The 23,678-nt window shown below is 44.4% G+C and overlaps 2 protein-coding genes across 6 annotated transcripts in view; one reads left to right on the top strand and one right to left on the bottom strand.

Annotated features, from left to right (window-relative positions):
- The window catches only part of tpra (translocated promoter region a, nuclear basket protein), an 87,975-nt gene extending 68,059 nt beyond the window's left edge, over positions 1 to 19,916 (top strand). Inside the window, 23 exon segments of the mRNA XM_034103771.2 lie at positions 379 to 483; positions 585 to 797; positions 1,320 to 1,358; positions 2,703 to 2,888; positions 3,000 to 3,111; positions 3,210 to 3,403; positions 4,106 to 4,176; positions 4,417 to 4,432; positions 4,434 to 4,617; positions 5,163 to 5,357; positions 5,604 to 5,689; positions 8,135 to 8,209; positions 8,431 to 8,673; positions 9,480 to 9,639; positions 9,716 to 9,909; positions 12,162 to 12,233; positions 12,442 to 12,533; positions 13,663 to 13,775; positions 13,852 to 13,950; positions 14,537 to 14,678; positions 14,763 to 14,860; positions 15,961 to 16,059; positions 19,752 to 19,916. Coding sequence (XP_033959662.1) covers positions 379 to 483; positions 585 to 797; positions 1,320 to 1,358; positions 2,703 to 2,888; positions 3,000 to 3,111; positions 3,210 to 3,403; positions 4,106 to 4,176; positions 4,417 to 4,432; positions 4,434 to 4,617; positions 5,163 to 5,357; positions 5,604 to 5,689; positions 8,135 to 8,209; positions 8,431 to 8,673; positions 9,480 to 9,639; positions 9,716 to 9,909; positions 12,162 to 12,233; positions 12,442 to 12,533; positions 13,663 to 13,775; positions 13,852 to 13,950; positions 14,537 to 14,678; positions 14,763 to 14,860; positions 15,961 to 16,059; positions 19,752 to 19,807 — 2,844 coding nt within the window. The 3' untranslated portion in view covers positions 19,808 to 19,916.
- Positions 19,917 to 20,001: 85 nt separating this feature from the next.
- Positions 20,002 to 23,678, bottom strand: part of prg4a (proteoglycan 4a) — a 15,530-nt gene continuing 11,853 nt past the window's right edge. For 4 of the 5 annotated variants that reach the window (XM_034103766.2, XM_034103767.2, XM_034103770.2 and 1 more), the window contains 3 exons: positions 22,521 to 22,619; positions 21,787 to 21,912; positions 20,002 to 20,311 (listed from right to left, as the gene is read on the bottom strand). In XM_034103766.2, coding sequence (XP_033959657.1) covers positions 20,154 to 20,311; positions 21,787 to 21,912; positions 22,521 to 22,619 — 383 coding nt within the window. In that variant the 3' untranslated portion in view covers positions 20,002 to 20,153. Of the gene's footprint in view, positions 20,312 to 21,786; positions 21,913 to 22,462; positions 22,620 to 23,678 lie in introns of all 5 variants that reach the window. The other variant, XM_034103768.2, reaches the window with a different exon arrangement.

Genomic DNA, 23,678 nt, shown 5'->3' with positions numbered 1-23,678 from the left:
AACCATGGTTCTTAAACTGTTGGACTATTTGCTCACGCAGTTGTTACAAAGCTTTTTCAAATGAACCCATTTCGCCTGTGGAATGTTCCAAACAGGTTTTTTCAGCATTCCCCAGTTGTGCCAGTCGTTTGTTGCCAGTCCCAGCTTTTGGGAACGTGTTGCAGGCATCAACTTCAAAATGAGTGAATATTGTTTCAACATCTCTTCTCTTTGTAGGGTATTCAGTTGGATTTTGGTCGAGGAATTATTTTCAAATCATTGTATTCTGTTTTGATTCACGTTTTACACAACGTCCCAACTTCATTGGAATTGGGGTTTGGAGAACACAGTAGAAAGGCAGTACTCACAGGGTCAGTTGTCATCTCTTTACTCCTATAGGTCCAGTCCCAGTTGTCCCAGATCCAGACTCAACAGCAGCAGAATCAGAACCAGCTGACCCAGAGTCAGAAAGAGCTTCAGCAAGCCAAGACGCACAGCCAGCAGGTAAGAAGAACTGCCACGATCCCAGCAGCACCTGGCAGAGAGGAATGTCTCTATAACCCAAGAACCAAAAGAAATCCACCTGACTAACTTTGACTTTAAAGTTCCAGAACCAGTTGAAAGGAGCTCAGTCTCAGTCTCAGGCCCGGCAGAACCAGATCCAGCAGATCCAGAGGGAGCTCCAGCAGGCTAAAGAGGCGCTTCAGCAGAACCTGCTCAATCAGAAGGAGCTACAGCAGACCAATCAGAGCAGTCAACAGAGCCACAACCAGGAAGTCAGCAACCTCAAGACTGCTCTCAGCCAATCAGAGGGCAAGGTGAGGAGCCTTCTTGTTCTTGATATCTTCATTTATTGTTTAAATGACTACTAAAGCGTCTTACAATACATACTAACATTTAGAAAGCATTAAGAATACTGTTGCACACAGTATAGGAGGTTCTCAAGAACAAGTCTTTCCTAAAAAACTGCATTTACATTCTTAATAAAAGTTAAACCCATCTAAAATGATGAATAATGTGTATGCAATTATTGTCACCAGGACAAACATAACATTTTGTATCACAAGCTAAATATGGACTATAAATGTATTCTTATTAAAAGTTTACTTCCTTATATTAATATTTGTCCTGTGATAAATAAAAAGTTTAGCATTTATTTCTTGTACACTTACTTAGAACATATTTAAGTCATAATACCTTTTAATGAACACTGTTTGATTTCTGTAACATAAAAGGTCAGTTTCTGGACAAAAAGGAGCAATGTCGATTATTCTTCCCCAAAGGATCATGCTGAGGATTCTTTTCAATACTTACTAACAAGTGTGCTTACCTCGTAACAGGTGACTGAGATTCAGGGCCGCCTGGACAGCCTGCAGAAGGTTTGCAAAACCTTTTTCTTCTAGAAACAGCACTGGTGGTGATACGTCTGTAGCATTCAAAGAGTATGAAGTCATTGGATGAATCCACTTGGTAGTAGGGATGAGAACGATTCATCGAATATTCGAAATTATTCAGGCATTCGAATAATTATTCAGGTATTCGAATATGAGTTATTAATTGTTTGTATTTTTTTTTTGGGAGTGATGCCTAAGTTGATTACATATTATTGAATGATTCAATGTATACGACTGTGCCATAGCTAAATGTGTTAGGTCTAAAGGTGTGTTTTGCTCCGCTCACCGGCCCCTCACAGCGGGCAGAGCTGCAGGTGCTGATCTCTCTCGCGCGCGTCCGGTTATACTTCACTCGCGTTTATGTCCAAATCCATCAGATCTAGCTAGTTCTAGCCAATGATACGGCTGCTGCCCCTCCCTACACGCAGATCACGCAGACCCAAACCTCATCTTAGGCCCAATTGTGGCGTAAATGAGCTCCGCAGCCGTTGCGAGGTTCCGGCGCTAACAGTTCATGAGCGTGCTCCCCCGCCCCCTGTCAACACTCGCGACACGTGGCCAGCCTAAACAACAATAAGCGCTGCTTGGCAACCGTGTGTGGCGGCAAAGTACATAGAAATGTTGACAGGAGAGATTTTACCAGTCATAGTCCGGTAATTATTTACACTCTAAGAAGAGTCCTACACAACAGACATGGCGTAATGTGTGGAAATACTTCGACCAGGTTAGTGAGTGCGGTGTAGAGGTCAAACTATGCCAAATTAAACTTATATACATGCTATACCTTGCTATACCCGCAACCTCCGTTCCAGCTGAGAGGGTCTTCTCTACAGCTGGCCTGATTGTGAATGGCCTCCACACATGAAAGCTGTAGGCCTATAGCTGTCAAACTGTGATCACCAGTTCAATACATTTGACAAATTCAACTTTTCTATACTTATTTGAACATGTATTTATTTCCCCAAAAATATTATATTTATATTGGATATGTACATTTCGGTTAACCGTTTTTTGAGGGGTCGAATATTCGAATATACATTTGCATTCAAATACCCATCCCTACGTGATAGAAGTATGGAGCAACTTTACTAGGGTCCAACGTCATTAGTCACCAGAGTTTACCTCTAATGCTTGCCATTTAGTCATTTCTCAATTCATCAGTGCAACCAATGAATCTGTACCTTTAGTGTTTCCCCCTTGATCCACTTTCCTCATCCTTCCCTACTCTTTTGCTAACCTACGTTATTTCCTTTCCTCCATATCCAATCCACCTGCATCAGGCTCTCTGTTTGTTAAAATGTCTCATTACTAATTGTCCCTTTTTGTCAGATGGTTGAAGAGCGTGAAGCCGACACCAAGCGTCTGCAGGAGCAGCTAACTGAAGCTAACAAAGCTAACCGAGCACCGCAGGCCTGCCAGAACCAGAGTTCCCAGTCCATCCAGGCCAGTGATGCTAACGTTGCTACTGACGCTAACCATGCCCAACAAGAGGAGCTTGCAAAACTCAGACAAGAGGTACTTCATAAATCACAATTGATATTGTTTTTTTTGCATTTCATATTGGGGTTGTAGGACACCTTTATGGTGTCGGAGTAGCAGTCTGAGTTGTGTGTTGTTCCGCTGCAGATGTCTGACAGCAAGGCCAGAGAGGAGCAGCTCAAAAAGCAGATAGCTGAAAAAGAGGAAAAGACTAAAAAGGTCTTCATGGGAGCCAAGACCAAAATCAACCAGCTGAACAGTAAGTCCCATGAGCATGTGCACTGTGTTGGAAACATGCTGAAGCTGCTTTGTTCCGTTGGCTTCAGAGTAACTTGAGTGTGTTATCTACACCTTTAGGTGCTAAGGTGCAGCTCAGTAAGGCCATAGAGGAGATGAAACAGAGCAAGGAAGAGCTGGAGGTGAGGATGAGCGCCCTCAAGTCTCAGTATGAAGGACGACTTCTGCGGCTGGACAGAGAGCTGAGAGAACTGAGAGGGGCACAGGCACAGTCGGACCCCCGAGAGGAGCCCCAGGACCAGAGTGGAGCTAAGGTACATGTGGACAGGTCACGTGAAGGTCACTCATCATTACATCACTTTGTCTCGTCAAAATACAGAGAAGGATTTGTTCTGTGATTATGTGTATGATGTCTGTGCAGCTGAAAATCAGCTGCTGTCTCGACCAACCTCTTTGAGCCGGAGTATGGAGGGCTCCTTGTTTCACATCATCTTTCTGGAGAATATATATCTGCACTTTTCCTTTAAATAATGAATGTTATGCATTGAATAGGCCATATATATAAAAGTTATGTTTACTTATTACCGTTTCCGAACAATAATTATTATATATGAATACTTACTATACATGTCTATGGTCAACACGGGTCTAAAAGACTTTAAAGTTACAGCAGACGATCCAAAGTCACTTTTCTACCCCTTGTAGTTTATTAAAAAATATAGTTTTTTATGTTAAGCTTGTTATTTTCTGGAAGAAAAAAGTTATTTCTATATTTAGCGATGATTGCACTATTTTGAGAAGAATAGTCCTATAATTGCCATCTCAAAGATCTTTAATGCTTGCAAGAACGGCACCTTCTCACAGCTCCCCTTTCCTCTTATCCTTCCTTTCTCCAAATATAACAACCCTATTTTGAAATAACTTTTGTTTTCTTAATTCCAGTAACGCTGTGTTTCAATTTCCACAATTATTTCTGTGACTTGATTGCAATCTTACAAACGTGTGTGTGTCCTCAGGCGGGGGATCAGGCCAGACCTGCAGACCAGAGGCAGGTCTCTCTGAAGAGTCCTACTCAAGACCGGGGAAGGTAACTAATCAAGACATCCAGCCCTAGATAGCGTTGGAAGGCATTTTGATTCACCACATTCCTAGACATTTTTCTCTTTACAGTCATGGGTGTTGTCTGACGGGTCGAGCTTCACATTGTTCATAAGTCTCAGAACCACATTGGAAAGAATCTATTACAAACTGAGCGTTAAGTTGTTTACAGTCTCAAACTAACACATAACAAATTGCTCAAGACAACTCTTCATGCTTTTTCCTTCAGCTCCAGCCTGTCCGACCCCCCCCACTGCAAACATCCGCCCCACCACAAGTACTCCATCTCCTAGCAACAAGCCAAGCCCCTCCCAAGGTAGCAAGTCCACACCTCGTGCCAGCATCCGGCCAATGGTTACCCCAGCAACTGTGTCCATCCCAACACCTACCGCCACTGTCATGCCGACCACACAGACTGACAGTCAAGAGGGTGAGAGCAGAAAACAGAAGTCAAATTAGTAAAGAAAACAGTAGATATTGAGTCATGGAAATGAGTCGGCATTTAAGCACTTCCAAGCTCACTCGTAAAGTCAGCCTGAAACAAGGTCTTTGGTTTACAAAAGACATCTGAAGAGATGTTTAACGTTTGGTTCTACGACATAAAACCTGTCAGTAAATACCCCACTGGTGCATGTCTGAAGATGTCTTAAAAACTGCGTCTCAAGTCACCAAATGAGACTACTAAACATCATCATGCTGAATATCAGCCGCCTTTAGCGTAGACGTGGTGACGTGGAGTCATGGGACTATACTTTGTATATTGCCTAACGTTAGCTTTTACTTTCTGGCGAGTGGTTGATACGTGGAGGGTTTCATAACCCTGCGTTCACCACATATCTTATCCTGCAATATCCACAATATTTCTAAACCAAATGGGAAAACCACAATGCTTTTTATGGCGGGAGCCCTTGCGATGCTAACTTCCGACTGGGCCTATGGTGTCTGTGTCAGACTAACATCATGTGTCCCCTGCAGTGCTGATGGGTGCAGGAGCCGCTGTGCACTCCACCAGCTCCAGTCTGGTGAACACACCCACTTCAATGACTCAGCCAACCAGCACCCAGGCCACAGCTTTTGTCCAGCCCACCCAGCAGCAGGCAGCCAATCAGGACGCAGGCCCCAGTATGGATGCAGAGCGACCATCGACGTCCTCTTTTCTGAGTGGAACAGGTGAGCAGGACGTTGTGCTTGAACCATCCTGCAGCTGCTCAGATACACATCAGCAGAACAAAACACACTGTTGTTGGCTGCAGGGTGTTATGCATGCATACACATCGTATGTGTAATATGTTTTACTTGAAGTCCAGAGTTATGGCTTTTGGCAGGACGAGATTGAATGACATGTTGAATATAACCTGAAGAGTGAGTAGTGTTACCGGATATGCTGATGTCACCCTGTGTGTGTGATGTTTACAGCAGGTTCAAAGCGAAGCATAGAGGATGAAGACGGGGAAAAGGAGAACACACCTCCGACCTTGAAAAAACAAAAGATAGCACTGCAGGTAAACACACGGTGACGGAGCATGTGATTATTGCTTTTTCCTAAAGTATTCTCTGTATATATCCTTTCAGTGTGGTACTGGGATCACACCTAACACGTGTTTAACATGTACTGAATTTATTCTATATACTATCATCCAACAAATAATTCTTTGTTGGATGATAGTAAGGGTGCGTTCACACCTAATAGTCCGCTCTCTGGTGCGCACCAGACGACAGTTTGTTACATTGTTTCATTTCTCAGAAGGTTCGGTTTGCTTTGGCAAAACTCAAAGGGACTATAAACTTTAAGCACAAGTCATGTGCACGGAAATGCTGTTCAACCATTGGTCAGACATTAAGGGGGTGAAAACGCAAATCTCGGCAATTTCTACCGAAGCCTCCGCCATGGAGCATCGGCACTTTGGGCAGGTTATTCTCCTGCTGCTGTTAGTCTGGAGATCAACAGACATGATTATATAATCAGACAACGTCCGTTAAAAAACATTATAACATAATGAGAGACATTCTGCAGTCAGGAGGGCGTTTCACCGACGACAGGTGTTCTTACTTTTATGTAGCTGACGGAGAATTTTTACTTTACACGACACTGTTCAACACTTCATTCTGCTTCACTCTTTAACTAAACAACCGCGGATGTCTTGAAAGACTCTTTCGCTGAAGATTTTTGAAGATATCCGCGTTCTTGTGACACGTAAATACTGCGCTTCCTATGTTTTGGTGCGGACTGCGTTCACACCAGCAATGAACCGCTCCAGAGTTCGCAAGCAAGCGCTCCGAGACCACCTATTTTAGCGGACCAGAGTCCGGTTGTTTAGTTCACTTCAGAGGTCTCGGACTGCGTTCACACCGACACACAGTCGTGAGCTGTCAACGGGGATGTGGGGGCGGGGGGGGGCACAGTTGTGAACTGTCAACGGGGGGCGGGGCGCACGCTTGTGAACTGTTAGCGCCGTGTTATGCATGCCCACTGCACCTCGCGGGAGTGCGCACGGCGTAAAGCCAAAACTCAGACGTTTCAATGATCTGTGGCAAAGTCGGGTTTGGAAACGGTATCATTTCCTCTTTGGCAGGCATGCATAACACCGGAGCCTCGCTGCGGGGAAACTTTGGCGCTGTTCCGAGTTTGTTCTAATCCGTCAAAATGACGGACTTGCTTTCAGATTTTTCCGTCATTGTTAAAAATAATCTGTCGTAGACGGAAAATATTCGGTTAACGCGACCACTGGTCAGGAGACTCACAAAGCGTCAGAAAGTAAAACCCTCTCTCTTTTCCTTCTTACACACATCTCTAAAAACGGGGCACAACAGAGCTGATCCAGATCTGCTGCGCTCATGACTAACATGTGGGCTGGCTTTACGTTGAACTCCTGGCAACGTCCCGCCCACGTCCCAACCTATTGTCCCCATATACAGTCGCTAGCTGAATCCCCTCCCTCAGCTGTGTGTCTGTATTCAGCCGGATGTCTACGAGAGGGACTTAGAGTAAAGTTGTTATATATATATATATATACACAAACAAAGGCACTGTTCTCGTGGTAAACCCTGAAAACGGAACATATCAAGCTATGTGCTGTATCAGAAACAAAAGTAACATGATCTGTTTATGATGATGGATATAGATGATTGATATGATCGTTTACATTAGCAAGCATAGCTAAGACTCAGAGCTAACGCTGTACTGGAGAGAATATGTGTAAAGAAGCCGGATATAAAAGGTCCTCACCTTGTGGTAAATTAGCGAGAGAAAAAGCGTTTGAGCTCCAAACTGTTTCAGAATGCTTGATGTGGTTTGGAACATGATATGGGGTCAGTTTCTGCTGGGAGACAGCCTTCTCTTCACAGAGCTCGCTGCTTGCATGCGGAAGCTCCAAAGGGGCGTGGCCAGCAGCAGCACTTCAGTAACAGGGCTGAAATAGAGGGGTATGAGGCATGCTACAATGGGTGATCTGTTTGGTACTTTGAGAGAACACTTCAGAGACATGTTTTGTATACATATAATAATATGTATATTGTTCGAATATAGCATGATAGGTGATCTTTAAACATGCTTTTTTTACCTTTTCTGTTATGTTTGGATTTGCCTTGTTTTTCACTGCTCTGTATAACAGTGAATAAAATAAACATCAACACTCTGATGTTACAGCAGGATGTTTCTAATGAACTGATCAAAGAATGTAAGTGGATGTCCATCATTTGACAAAGTAAGAAAAAGAGTGGTAGATATAATATTAGCAAAATACAGCTCGATCGAAACAATAGCTTTGTTTAAGCATAAGTCTGAATGGCAGTAGTGTGACACGTGTTGTTGCTCATCATGTTGACCAACATTCTGAAGCATATCACTTAGTAGCTGCTCTACCAAGTTTAGTTTTTCAGTCGGCACTGTTTTCAGTTTCCAATGAACTCACTGGTGTTAAGTGAGAGCTGGAACTTGTATGTTTCAGGTGGAAGGGGACGAGGAGATAGTAGAAGAGCTGCAGGACGAGGAGAAGCGTCAGGAGTCACCTGATGACAGTCAGGTCAGTCACCAGTGACCTTCATTTTATTGCCATTTAGTTTTGCATGAAATTCCCAACAGATATTCAACACCAGTATGATGTGTTTTACTCATATCGTGCAGCCCTGGTAGATAAGGATACATGCACAATGGGATAATGGCTTCCAAGCGTCTCCAGAGGTGGAGACTACACTGTTATGATGATTCTAAGATATTGATAATGTCTCTATGTTTGTGCTGCAGGAGCTTCCGGACGACTGTTTCCCCGTTCTCGCTGAAGATGACGAGGATGTGGAGAGAGTGTCCCAGTCCGTCCCCTCTGACATGATGTCCCCTCAGGGCTCCACTATTATCCGGGACGTCATCGTGATCGACACGGACAGCGAGAGCCGTGAGAGTAGAGAGGGGGAGGACAAGCAGGATGACGAGGAGGAGGAGGAAGATGACGAGGAGGAGGAGGAGGAGGAGGAGGAAGAAGATGACGGGGTGCTGATCTGTTCATTATCTGAGATAGTGTTGCAGTGATGTTTTGTATAGGCCAACCGGATGTCAGCATCACCATGACTCCCTCAACCAAAAGCAATCGGATTTTTCCATTGGATTTTTGAATAGTGTAGTAAAAGTTAAATCTGGCAAAAAAAACTTTTCTGATACTTACACATTTTGTTCAGAAGGATCATCTCCACATATTAACACCACTTTATGATTGTTGAAGTGTTAAAGCAACCTCCAGATGTTAATAGCTATGGTAATGCTAAAACAATATACATTACAGTCACATGACTTCCCCACTGCTAAGCTAAAGGTGGCTAATGCTATGTGTGATGACGTTTACTAGTGTAATTCAGCCACTTGTTAGCAACCATGTTTTCTTGAAAAAGAAGCTTCAGACATTCACATTATTTATGTATCGATGTATTTTATGTCTTAGAAGAAAATGTTCAAATGTCTTCTTGAGTTAGCCACAGACCTTATTTCAGGATAACGACCAGAAGCGTTGAGACGGCAAAGACTCAAAGGTTTCATTGCCATATGCACAGAGCCACAGTGTAGATATGGCAATGAACATGTTAGGTCCCAGGCTCCTCCAACAATGCAACATACATCTATATAACACATATAACATTCAACTTTTAAACTATTAAAGTGCAAGAAATAACAAAGTGCAATATTATGTTGCAAGACCAATGTTCAAGTAGCTGGATGTGGTCAAATGCTGACTGCACCACTCTGTTTTCAGCTTTGTTTCTGTTGTCCCGAGTAAATAACCCTGTTTGGTCTCTCTACCTCAGTATAAGGAGGAAGAGGATGATGATGAAGATGATGAGGCTGGTGAGAGCGGCATGAGAGGAGGAGAGGAAGGCAGTGAGAGCAGGGAGGCGGAGGAGGAGGAAGGAGAGCCGTCCGAAGTGTGTGGAGCGTCTTCAGACTCGCAGCAGCCGTCCCACAGCAGTGAGCCCCCCCCCCCCTCACTCATTCTCTGGCCCTCCTGTTGAAGCCCTCTAATGCGAGTTCCCCTCTCTTCCAGATGAAGGCAGCAGCAGCGCCACATCGGAGTCCGAGCCCCCCCGAGAGCTTGTACACTTCCCCCCAACCTCCTCTACACCCTCCCCCTCCTCCCTCACCCCCCGCCTGCCACACCCACGCAGGCCCCCTCACCCCCTCCCACCAAGACTCTATATCCAACCCCCGGTTCAAGAGCTGGGACCCCCACACACACAGGTAAACACACAGGTACATGAAATAAAAAACACACTCGTGCTTACGTTAGATATATCTTTATAACTCGAGATGCAACCCTTTCTTCCTCAACCCTTGAATGGAAAGTCTATGTTCTACATTACACTGTTATTACACATAATAACACATTAATACACTCCTGTTACACAACTGTTACACATGATATCCATGTTCTCCCATGATGCACTGTTACTTCACCCTTAATGAACGCATAGTACACTGTGATTACACATGAATACAACCCTCTTACACCACGTCACACTGTTATTACACTTGTATATAACACCACGTCACACTGTTATTACACTTGTATATAACACCACGTCACACTGTTATTACACTTGTATATAACACCACGTCACACTGTTATTACACTTGTATATTACACCACGTCACACTGTTATTACACTTGTATATTACACCACGTCACACTGTTATTACACTTGTATATAACACCACGTCACACTGTTATTACACTTGTATATTACACCACGTCACACTGTTATTACACTTGTATATAACACCACGTCACACTGTTATTACACTTGTATATAACACCACGTCACACTGTTATTACACTTGTATATTACACCACGTCACACTGTTATTACACTTGTATATTACAACCACGTCACACTGTTAGTACACTTGTATATTACACCACGTCACACTGTTATTACACTTGTATATAACACCACGTCACACTGTTATTACACTTGTATATAACACCACGTCACACTGTTATTACACTTGTATATTACCCACGTCACACTGTTATTACACTTGTATATTACACCACGTCACACTGTTATTACACTTGTATATAACACCACGTCACACTGTTATTACACTTGTATATTACACCACGTCACACTGTTATTACACTTGTATATAACACCACGTCACACTGTTATTACACTTGTATATACACCACGTCACACTGTTATTACACTTGTATATTACACCACGTCACACTGTTATTACACTTGTATATAACACCACGTCACACTGTTATTACACTTGTATATTACACCACGTCACACTGTTATTACACTTGTATATTAACACCACGTCACACTGTTATTACACTTGTATATTACACCACGTCACACTGTTATTACACTTGTATATTACACCACGTCACACTGTTATTACACTTGTATATAACACCACGTCACACTGTTATTACACTTGTATATAACACCACGTCACACTGTTATTACACTTGTATATAACACCACGTCACACTGTTATTACACTTGTATATAACACCACGTCACACTGTTATTACACTTGTATATTACACCACGTCACACTGTTATTACACTTGTATATTACACCACGTCACACTGTTATTACACTTGTATATTACACCACGTCACACTGTTATTACACTTGTATATTACACCACGTCACACTGTTAGTACACTTGTATATTACACCACGTCACACTGTTATTACACTTGTATATTACACCCATGTTACACACAGCCTGTCAAATGACTGCGTCCCCCAGAAACCATGTACTGGTTGCAAAATGTAATAGTAATTAATAAAGATTGAATGCAATAGATTACTAATAAGTAATATATGGAAGCCCTGAGAGGCAGTTAGAAAGAAAAAACAGCTGATCCATTTTCTGGAACTAATCTAGATGCTTTTGTCTCCTGTACAAACTTACTTAAGAGTTCTTTCTGTGGAACAGATGAGGGTTATAATAAAAACATGTGTACTGCGCACACAATATGTACCTTTAACGTTTAGGGTACACACATTAAAACTCATCTGGAAGAAAACATGAATGCTTTAGTGGTGCATACCAGCCTCTCATGTGAACTGAGCAGAGCGGTCATAGAACTACCCACCTTCATATTGGAGGGTTGGTGGTTCCGGTCCCAGCCGCGCAGCCAACATGCCGATGTGTCCTTGAGCAAGAAGCGTACCCCGTGGCCAACGTGCTGGGTGTGAATGATGTGTACCTACTGTATGCCAAAGTGCTTTAAGGCACCTTAACAACTGGAACATCGCTATCCAGTCCATTACAACAAGTAGATGTTGGCTCGATCTGTTGTTTGGTCATAAAAACAAAGGGAAATGATTTGATTAGATGAACTTACGCTGTGAAATGTTTTTTTAAATGTAAAATGAGTGTTGTAGCTGCTGTGAAAATGTCCTGTAAAGATAATCTTGAATGAATAGAATACTCTGACAGTGTGTTCTGTTTGTTCAATCAGAGACAGTCCTCTCAGCTGCGCAGACCCTCGGTGGGACGCGGACCCCAGCTCACCCCGGGAATAGGCAGCATGGTGAGAGACGGAGTGTGTGTCCAGGGGTTAGAACACATGTACTGTAATGTTGTCAGACACAGTCCTACCTGTGTAACTGGTCTGTGTGTGAAGCATGTGAGGTGTTACTGTGTCTCAGTCAGTGTGTGTGTGTGTGTGTGTGTGTGTGCGTGTGTGTGTGTGCGTGCGTGCGTGTGTGTGTGTGTGTGTGTGTGTGTGTGTGTTGCAGCAACACTTCTTTGATGATGACGACAGGATGGTTCCCAGTACTCCCACCCTGGTGGTCCCACACCGCACCGATGGCTTTGCTGAGGCCATACAGTAAGATCTGACACAGAGGAACACAGCATGTTGGATGTTATTAAATATCTAGAGCAGGGGTGTCAAACTCAAGGCCCGGGGGCCAAATCCGGCCCGCGACTTCATTTTATGTGGCCCCATAAGAGCTTGCAAAGAATATAATGTGTTTATTATACGGTTACATGCCACTTTACAGAAGCACGTTGCCCATAAACTACATGTCCCACAATGCATCTCAAAGTTGACTTTTTTTCTCAGAATTTGACTTTTTTTCTGCAAATGTCATTTTTTTCCCCCTTTTTTTTTTTAGAATGTGGCTTTTCTTTTTAAATCATTTTGTGACATTCTTACTGAAGAGACTTGCAATGATTTGCCCCAGACTTCTGCTTTCAGATGTAGTTAGTTATGAAGTTATTACCCTATCCGATAATAATCCAATGCAGAGGCAATAATGTAATATAATACATTATTTTATATATATTAAATATTTGTATATGTATTTTTATATAGTCTTAAAGTTACAACCGCCCCTTTGAGTGCAACCATAAAGCTGATGTGGCCCACAATGAAATTGAGTTTGACACCCCTGATCTAGAGTGTCGGTGAATAACCTGCTTTGCTTCATGCTGTGTGGTTGTGGTGAGAGAGGACATCGGGTCAGGCAGGTGCTGCACTCTGAACTCTGTCTACCCTTTCTTTACAGTCTAATCTCCCTTGTGATAGAACATAGACATTAGGGAGAGATCTCAAACGAGCTTCTTGATTTCACTTTTCAGAAGGTCAGACTAGAGTGTGTGGTCCTTATGATCACATTTGTGCCCCTATGGTTGTATTTACGTTTGCTTTTTAACATTGTTGTAAAGTTTAAAATGACCGTAACAGGTGTTTCTTTTGTTACCTCATTAGAAAACATAATACTTACAACAACAAAAAAACTAACAATGAAAAAAATGTATGTATATAATCATAGGATGAAGTAATAAATATACCTGTTCAAAAAAGAATGTGCAATAAAAGATGAAATAGGAGAACAAAAGTATGGAAAGATAAGTGAAAGTAAAAGCAACTAGAGCTCCATCCAAACAACCTCTCACTTTAAAAGCCTAACTTGTACGAGTAGAGAGCTTCATGGTGACTCCCCGTCTCTCAGCTCTCCTCAGGTGACGGGTCTGTCCACCAGGTTCAGGTTCGGACCCCCAGAAGACCTGCTGCCTCAGACCTCAGCCTCTCACTCTGACCTGGGACAGCTGGCCTCGCAAGGAGGTAACACACACCACCACACACACTAAACGTACCTCCAGCAGCGACGTGTTGATGGACTCCCTAACCCTGTGTGCAGGTCTGGGGATGTACGAGTCCCCTCTGTTCCTGGCTGCTCACGATGAGGACGGAGGAGGGAGGAGCGTTCCCACCACCCCCCTGCAGGTGGCTGCACCAGGTGAGACACAGGCTCTGTCCTAGGTGATTCATGACTCTGCAAAGCCAACGGCATTCATTTAGTTATTCTACAGTATTGTTGTTTTATAGTTATTTGTTAATGTAACCCAATTTGTGTTCTTTGAAATTGAAAAGGATATCGCATTGTGTTACTTTCGTTGCTGTTGTAAATGTCTTAAGTGTAATTTGGCTTGGCTTCCTATTTATGGACATGCTTTTATTTTGAAGGAGAGGTAGCGCTGTTGACAGGCAGTTGTTGTTGCTATGGAAACAACGTAACGGAGAAAAGTAATATCTACATATCAGGACGGAGAAAGTAAACGATAACGTTTATGGTTAAGTGTTAGCACCCCCGAAGAGGCACAAGCTCTTACGTTGATATTGGAGATTTCAATAAATTCACGAAATTGAAACCTGAATAGGACTCCAACGAACGAATATTCGGGTGCAGCCCTACAAGGTGGAGAGAGAAGAAATACTGAAAGAATTTTGAAATCCTGATTTGGATTGGAAAATGAGATCAACATCTCGTTTGATGGATTTGACCTGACGCATTGTGACGTGTGAACCATGACTCTGTCCGTCAGTGACCGTCTTCACGGAGTCTCTGCCCTCAGACAGTGGTGACAACATGGCATCCCAGTCGGTTCCCATGGTAACCACCTCCACTGGGATGGCGTCTGCTGCAGATGATGGGGACGAAGTGTTCATGGAGCAGGAGGGAGAGGGGTGAGCAGCGTATTGAATCGTCTGAAGCATCTGTGTAAACAATGTGTTCCATCTGGCTGAGAACAGAGCGTTTGTGTTTTGCAGTGCTGGTGTTGAATCTTCTCTGGACAGCCAGACAGACCTGGAGTCAGCCGGTCCGCAGAGGGATGATGCTTCACTGCCCTCGACCAGCCAGGAGCCTGGTACTGTACTCTTCTTCTTCACTGTGAACCCGACTAAGGCTTTCTGGGATGTTAACAGAACTGCTGCGACTACTGTACACATGCTAACAGCTTCCACATTAACGATCCGTGTATGTTTTGGTCATAGCTCACGACAGGCCGCGGTATATGGTCATCATATCACAGTTAAGGGGCGCGGTTCGCTTCGCGTCGGGCCGAACCACGCCCCTTAACTGTGATATGATGATCCTGGTGAGGGTGCGCACATATGGTCACATCACCCCCATCCTTAAATCACTACACTGGGGTCTCCGTCCTCACCCACCAGGGTGTCCATGGAACTGCCCCTCCCTACCTCAAGGAACTCCTCACCCCCCATACCTCCTTGCGGACCACCCGCTCCAGCAACTCCAACTTCCTCAAAGCCCCCAGATTGCTTGATTTGACTTGTCCGTTTTATAATGACCATTAACACCCCTCTAAACTGGTTCAGTTGTCATGGATTTGAAGTCTGAAAAAAATAACGTGTCTGATAACTAGGTTTTTAGAAGACAATTTATAAAAGCTATTGGCAACAGCCCTATCGTTCTAGGTGGTGTTCACAATATTGGAGGGATTGATGATTTTTCATTGAACAATAAATAAATATGAGAAACTGTATCAAAGAAACTAGTTTTATTGTCATTACGTAGTACAAGGTTTCTCTGCATTTGAGCCATCCTAGTGATAAGTGATAGGAGCAGTGGGCTGCCATGATGAACGGCACCCAGGGAGCGGTGCCTTGCTCAGGGACTGATTAAGTCTGCAGTAAAGAGTTTGTGACTGCAGATCAGCAATACTTCATTCAAAATGATATTTTAACATATATTTCAACATCAATTTGTACACACGGGATGCTTATCTGGACAGCTGGACAACCAGATCGATCTGTTTAGGTTTTTAAATCGAATGTCTAAACATTGACAAATGGGCAGCTTGTGATCATCTCAGCCGATCCACACTCAGAATGACTGCCGGTGAATCTGTTTGTCCTAGTTCATATGACAGATGTTCCTCTTTGGTTGTGTTTAATGTTTGTCCTGATGTGTTGTCCCTGACAGTCTGCTCCTCTCCGTCCTCAGACACCAGCAGTGCAGCTCAGCGGCGCACAGCAAGTGGTGTGATGAGCAGAGGAACCGGGGGGGGGAGGATGGAGGCGCGCACGCTGCTCAGCCGCAGAGGTGACCACACACAACTGTCCTTTCAGCGTCAGAGATGATGTGGTAGTGCAGGACTGAGTCAGCATTTCAGCACCTCCCGCTCTCTCGTCTTCAAGTCAACAGCTTTTTGAATGTGTTTTTGGTTGGAAGCCTTTGAATAATGTTGTCAACACAAGCTGAAGTTCATCTTTTGTTTTACGGCATACAATATGTCAGTAAATACACGCTGGTGAATATCAGAAGCTTCTTTGTGTCCTATAAAAGACGGTTGCTAAGTGTCTAAATTAGACTACTCAACGTCATCACGCTGAACACTTTTATCTTAGCGGTGGAGACGTAATATATTTCCAAGGCACTCCTTTATAATTATTGGGATAAACAGGTTTGAAATCATTCCAATGTATACTACAGGACAGTAGGCTAAAATATCCTTTAAAACTGGAGAGATAAAAAAATAAAAATAAATGTTAAGGTAAAATAAGATATGAATGAACAACACAAATAAAATAAGTTTCATTTGTTATTGGCTATGGTAGGTTATTGGTTATGTTCACATACTTATTTGATTACATCCACTTGTCTAAGATGACAACAGAGACTTTCCACCCAAACCCGGCTGTTGACTTGTGGATGCAAGCAGCTAATCGCAGACTCAACCAGAGAGGAAGAAGTAGGCCTCCATCATCAGCTACCATGTCTCACAGAGAGGAAGACAGAGAGGAGAGGAGAGAGGAGAACAGAGAGGAGAGGAGAGGAGAGAGGAAGACAGAGAGGAGAGGAGAGAGGAGAACAGAGAGGAGAGGAGAGGAGAGAGGAAGACAGAGAGGAGAGGAGAGAGGAGAGGAGAGAGGAGAACAGAGAGGAGAGGAGAGAGGAAGACAGAGAGGAGAGGAGAGAGGAAGACAGAGAGGAGAGGAGAGGAGAGGAGAGAGGAAGACAGAGAGGAGAGGAGAACAGAGAGGAGAGAGGAAGACAGAGAGGAGAGGAGAGAGGAAGACAGAGAGGAGAGAGGAGAGGAGAACAGAGAGGAGAGAGGAAGACAGAGAGGAGAGGAGAGAGGAAGACAGAGAGGAGAGGAGGAGAGGAGAACAGAGAGGAGAGAGGAAGACAGAGAGGAGAGGAGAGGAGAGAGGAAGAAGTAGGCCTCCATCATCAGCTACCATGTCTGACAGAGAGGAAGACAGAGAGGAGAGGAGAGAGAGGAAGACAGAGAGGAGAGGAGAGAGGAGAACAGAGAGGAGAGGAGAGGAGAGAGGAAGACAGAGAGGAGAGAGGAAGACAGAGAGGAGAGGAGAGGAGAGAGGAAGACAGAGAGGAGAGGAGAGGAGAACAGAGGAGAGAGGAAGACAGAGAGGAGAGGAGAGGAGAGGAGAGAGGAAGACAGAGAGGAGAGGAGAGGAGAACAGAGGAGAGAGGAAGACAGAGAGGAGAGGAGAGGAGAGGAGAGAGGAAGACAGAGAGGAGAGGAGAGAGGGAAGACAGTGAGGAGAGGAGAGAGAGAGAGGAAGCAGAGGGAGAGAAGCAGAGAGAGAGGAGAGAGGAAGACGAGAGGAGGGAGAGAGAGAGAGGAGGGAGAGACAGAGAGAGAGGAGACAGAGAGGAGGGAGAGAGGAGGGAGAGACAGAGAGGAGAGGAGGAGGGAGACAGAGAGGAGAGAGGAGAAAGGAGGAGAGAGAGGAGAGGAGAGAGGAAGACAGAGAGGAGAGGAGAGAGGAGAAGAGAGAGGAAGACAGAGAGAGAAGGAGAGGAGAGAGGAAGACAGAGAGGAGAGAGAGGAAGACAGTGAGGAGAACATAGGAGGGAAGTTGATGACACTTGTTCGATTACTGGTCGTGCTAATGTTGTCTTGTGTTCACCTCAGTGTGTGTGTGTCCTGTGTTCACCTCAGTGTGTGTGTGTCCTGTGTTCACCTCAGTGTGTGTGTGTCCTGTGTTCACCTCAGTGTGTGTGTGTCCTGTGTTCACCTCAGTGTGTGGTGTCCTGTGTTCACCTCAGTGTGTGTGTCCTGTGTTCACCTCAGTGTGTGTGTCCTGTGTTCACCTCAGTGTGTGTGTGTCCTGTGTTCACCTCAGTGTGTGTGTGTCCTGTGTTCACCTCAGTGTGTGTGTCCTGTGTTCACCTCAGTGTGTGTGTCCTGTGTTCACCTCAGTGTGTGTGTCCTGTGTTCACCTCAGTGTGTGTGTGTGTCCTGTGTTCACCTCAGTGTGTGTGTGTCCTGTGTTCACCTCAGTGTGTGTGTGTCCTGTGTTCACCTCAGTGTGTGTGTCCTGTGTTCACCTCAGTGTGTGTGTCCTGTGTTCACCTCAGTGTGTGTGTCCTGTGTTCACCTCAGTGTGTGTGTGTCCTGTGTTCACCTCAGTGTGTGTGTCCTGTGTTCACCTCAGTGTGTGTGTGTCCTGTGTTCACCTCAGTGTGTGTGTGTCCTGTGTTCACCTCAGTGTGTGTGTCCTGTGTTCACCTCAGTGTGTGTGTCCTGTGTTCACCTCAGTGTGTGTGTGTCCTGTGTTCACCTCAGTGTGTGTGTGTCCTGTGTTCACCTCAGTGTGTGTGTGTCCTGTGTTCACCTCAGTGTGTGTGTCCTGTGTTCACCTCAGTGTGTGTGTGTCCTGTGTTCACCTCAGTGTGTGTGTGTCCTGTGTTCACCTCAGTGTGTGTGTCCTGTGTTCACCTCAGTGTGTGTGTCCTGTGTTCACCTCAGTGTGTGTGTCCTGTGTTCACCTCAGTGTGTGTGTCCTGTGTTCACCTCAGTGTGTGTGTCCTGTGTTCACCTCAGTGTGTGGTGTCCTGTGTTCACCTCAGTGTGTGTGTCCTGTGTTCACCTCAGTGTGTGTGTGTCCTGTGTTCACCTCAGTGTGTGTGTCCTGTGTTCACCTCAGTGTGTGTGTCCTGTGTTCACCTCAGTGTGTGTGTCCTGTGTTCACCTCAGTGTGTGTGTCCTGTGTTCACCTCAGTGTGTGTGTTCTGTGTTCACCTCAGTGTGTGTCCTGTGTTCACCTCAGTGTGTGTGTGTCCTGTGTTCACCTCAGTGTGTGTGTCCTGTGTTCACCTCAGTGTGTGTGTGTCCTGTGTTCACCTCAGTGTGTGTGTCCTGTGTTCACCTCAGTGTGTGTGTCCTGTGTTCACCTCAGTGTGTGTGTCCTGTGTTCACCTCAGTGTGTGTGTCCTGTGTTCACCTCAGTGTGTGTGTCCTGTGTTCACCTCAGTGTGTGTGTCCTGTGTTCACCTCAGTGTGTGTGTCCTGTGTTCAGGAGGAGCACCAGCAACATCTCCAGGTGCTCCTTTGAGAACCAGGGCAAACAAGTGATGTGTATAACGTAATGATTATCTTTTTATTTCTGTTGATTGACTTTATACTTTCTAAATCATGAAGTGTTATTAATGTGTGACATTATATTGCTGAACAAAATGTGAAGATATAAAAAGTTTTTTTGCCAAAAATCTTAATTTCTGCAATATTATAAATTGTGTAGAAGAATCCCTCGGCTTCTTGTTGAGGGAGCCCTTGTGATGCCAACTCAAACATACGCCCTTGAGCACTCTACTGAGACCTGATGTGGAACATGTTGAAAGTAAGCTCAGTCGCTGGGGATGATGCAGCTGTTTATTGAAGGGCAATGAGCCGAGAGCAGCATCGGCATGGAGACAGATCACACACAGATAGGACCACATGGGGCCTCTCATTGTTTCTAATGCTTTCTCACTTTTGTTTTCAGGCACTTTCTTTCGAGGAGGAAGGGGAGGGGCCATGGGCAGAGGGGGCGTGGCCTGATGATGATCCAGTCCAGTTGTGTTTATTCTTGATTATTTTGTTAGTATCTTAATGTTGCTCTGTAGACGGTTTATAAACGTTTCATAATAAAGCTGAATAATGATAAGCAGTGATGTGTTATTTGTAATCAGTGGAACGTTTTAAAAAATGACGCAGCTATTCAAATGTGTAAGGAATATTAGTTACATTAGAACATTATAGTTACCACTTCTGGGAATTGAAATCGTGATATGAATGTACCACAATAATAGTACATGATACATTTAGTGCTTTGAAGATATTGTGGTTATAATACCAGAGCAGGACGTGAAGACGTTAGGGACAGCGCAGCCACGCTCTGATGGAGTTAGCTGGGGGGGGGGGTGTTAGCATTCTGAGCGGCCATGTTGGCGAAGTCGCTGTACACAACAGGGCTGAGGATTGGCAGGGGGGCCGGGGCTGCGGGGGGGGGAGGTGTGGTCAGCACCAGCAGGTCACCGGAGATGTGGACGCTGAAGAACAGAGCTGCAGAGAGAGAGGATTATCATTAAAGGTCACGGCCATTTCCACTGATCATAGTTCCATTGTTGAGGTCTACTAGAATACATTTATACCGTGCAACTTTCCAAACTCACATTGGTTTCGCATACAGCATCTCTGTATAGTGTGTATTCACTCTCTCCACTAACACAGCCAAACTCACCCTGAGCACACACAGTCTCAGCCGAAGTAGAAACAATAAGTGTGGCTTGATATTGAGTAAGAAACAGGTTGATAAACGCTGTGAGGATGGGTCTGCAGAGAGATCCCAACGGTCTGTTATCAGCCTGCAGCCAGGGAGGAGAGATCAGCAGAGCTGCTGCACTGAGTGTGTGTGTGAGGAAGTCCGTGGATTGGTCAATTTGGACCAATCAGCGGGGGCTTAACGTACCGGCTGCGCGGACGTAACGTAACGGCTCCACGGATTGGTCCATTTCGTTCCGGGGACGACATGACATCATGATGTACCCGGAAGGATCAAATGGACAATGACCTATCTCCAACGAGGCGTTTTGGGGAGGTCTTCTCTGTGTTAGAGTTTTACTCCCTACAGAGTGCACTTTGAGGGTTGTGACTCTGCAGACCGTCTACATGCAGAACAACCTTCATAACAACAAGGGGACGGGCGATAACCGGAAAAGCATGACATGTGACCTTTAACATCACCTCACACACTGGACGAGTCAGAGCTGTCACAGGTGGAAAGGTCCAGCATGGAAAGAGTTAAGAGTTTGTGACCACTATGTCAGATATATCAGGAAGAAGAATGACTCCAAGCAGGAACATGTCTCCTGGTATATCATTGTATGTATTATATTATTACTCGTGAAAAGAAGGGTTTAACTCTATAGTTAGTTATTTGGAGTGGAGCTCATATTGAACTGTTTTCTCCGAGACTAATCCAAAGATCCCTTGGTTTAGTGAGAGATTCTGGCCAATCACCTGAGCCCATCAGTGTGTTCAGTCCAAACCTCAGCCTAATGACTGGTACATTAAGATAAGCCAAGCTGCACAGAGAGAAGCTGGAACCTTCTACAGGAAGAACGACTCCACCATCAGAGTATCTGCTGATCCGTGTTCTGTCTGCTGGCTGATGGGAAGAAGCGCTGAAGCCTCTAAAGCTGTCGGATACATGTATTGGAGTAACAAGTACAATATCTGCCTCTGAGGTGAAGAAGTAGAACGTGGCATGAGAAGAAAAAACTGAAGTAAAATACAAGTATCTTCAAAGTGTACTTTAGTGCAGTCCTGACCTCAGCACATACACGATCAGCCTCAGAGACCTTTCCATCACTACTGGTGTTTACAAGTGCTTTAGAACACCACATGTGGTGGTTTTCAGTCATCTCTTATGTTATTCTAAAATGGAGCCGTCCCAAAACCCAAGATGCCCTGGGGGTGGTCAACTAGTTCTCTCTGCTTTAGTGAGAGTGGTGAGTGTGTGACAGGCGGGTTCTTACGTCCAGAGAAGACGTAGTGCTCGAACAGCCCCCCCCTCTGAGGGCGGGGCTGGGACAGGGCGGAGGTGACGGGGGAGGGGAACCCCTTCAGAGACACTCTGATGTTGACCTCTGCCCCCAGAAGACCTGATGAGAGAAATGAGAAGGTCATCATTTAATGCAAGCCCACTCTGCCCGTCAGCCCGATCACATCTTACTGCAGACTGCTAATCACCAGTTATGAGACTACAGGAAGTTGCTTTGTGGCAGTGGCAGGAGTACTCAGATTACTTGGCTAAAAGAATTACTATCAAACTGTTATAATATTGTAATAAAAGTAAAAGCTTCGGCATTGGAAATGTTGCTTTAGTAAAAGTTAAACGCATAGTTGTATAGGCTTCAAACACAAAACCATTTCATGCAGAACATCTCCAAAAAATAAATAAAAAAGATTCAGTCTCATTTTGTAAAATACATTTTATATTGTTAATTAGAAAACGACTTAAATGTTTATAGCTGGCAATTAGTTTGTATGCAAAGTAACTGAAGCTGTTCTGGTGTTTATGTAAATGCTTTGTAACTCTTTGAAAGGTGCTATATAAATAAGGTTTATTATTATTCGAACTGTAGTGGTGTTAACATATACTTGAGTAAATGTACTTAGTTACATCGGTTGGCGCGTCATCAGTAGATTTACATTGAAGCTGAATTCATCCTGGATTGAGAACCTTTTGAAGCAACACTTGGACACTGACCGGCCTGGCGGGTGAAGCGTGTCTTCGGGGGGGTGCCGGGGGTGTTGCTGCAGGAGGGCGCACTGCCTGCTGGGAAACTGAACCTCTGCATGATGTCTCCTGCAGGCAGACGGGGAGAGGGACTCATGAGAACACAAACTGGTTGTATCTCTAGGAGGAGAGGACGGATCCTTGCTCTGTGCCGGAAGCCGCAGCACACAGATCGCCCGTTACACTTCCATTTAAACCTTTATTCATGCAGATGTATCCCATTGAGATCATTGATCTCTTTTTCAAGGGCGACCTGCTGCAAGTAGGTTCCACATGAACATATACACATAACAGAAAAACAAAAGGACATCGTACAGCATATTTACAGCGACTACAGTTTACATCGTGACATGTACAGGTTCCAACTGCAGAGCATCTCTCCGAGCTTTAGAAACATGTAGTGGAACCAGCTTGGTAATTGTCCGTTCTTTGTGCAGACTGTTCCAAGTTAGTGGAGCTGCATCTAAAAGCTTTCTTCCCTGAGACAGTCCTAGCACTTGGCACATTTAATAAAACCACAGCATGCGATCTCAGGCAATAAGTACTTTCAATTGGCCGAGAGATCAGGGAGCAGATATAAGATGGTACTTTATCCAACGTGGCTTTGGAGATGAAAAGTACCAGTGACTGAGCCTCCGTGCAGGAAGTGAAGGCAAACCGCCTTGCATACAGGGCACAGTGATGCAAATGACATTGTAAGACTACTAGCATCAAACTATTCTTAAACTAAAAGTATGTATTCCACAGAATTTCAGGCTAATATATATAATTAACTTCAATGTAACATCATGTTTTGATACATTTAAAGGTTGTATGAGTAATCTAAAACGGCAAATTAACTGTTTGAATACAGTTATCAAATGAATTTTGTGGAGAAAAAGTACAATATTTGCCTTAGAAATGTATTGGAGTAAAAGTACAACGTCAACCGTAGCTGAAAAACTGATGCGTTGACTTTAATTAAATGTATTATGTCGACAGATTTCACATAAAAAAAGTCAACGTTTCATTTTTCAGTGTAACTGAAAGATAGTGCTTACAGACGTGTGTGTGTGTGTGTGTGTGTGTGTGTGTGTGTGTGTGTGTGTGTGTGTGTGTGTGTGTGTGTGTGTGTGTGTGTGTGTGTGT

Source organism: Pseudochaenichthys georgianus, chromosome 17 (assembly GCF_902827115.2).
Source record: "Pseudochaenichthys georgianus chromosome 17, fPseGeo1.2, whole genome shotgun sequence".
Classification (NCBI taxonomy): Eukaryota; Metazoa; Chordata; class Actinopteri; order Perciformes; family Channichthyidae; genus Pseudochaenichthys; species Pseudochaenichthys georgianus.
Note: the sequence above shows the minus strand (reverse complement) of the source record. Positions and strands in the feature narration are given on the sequence as shown.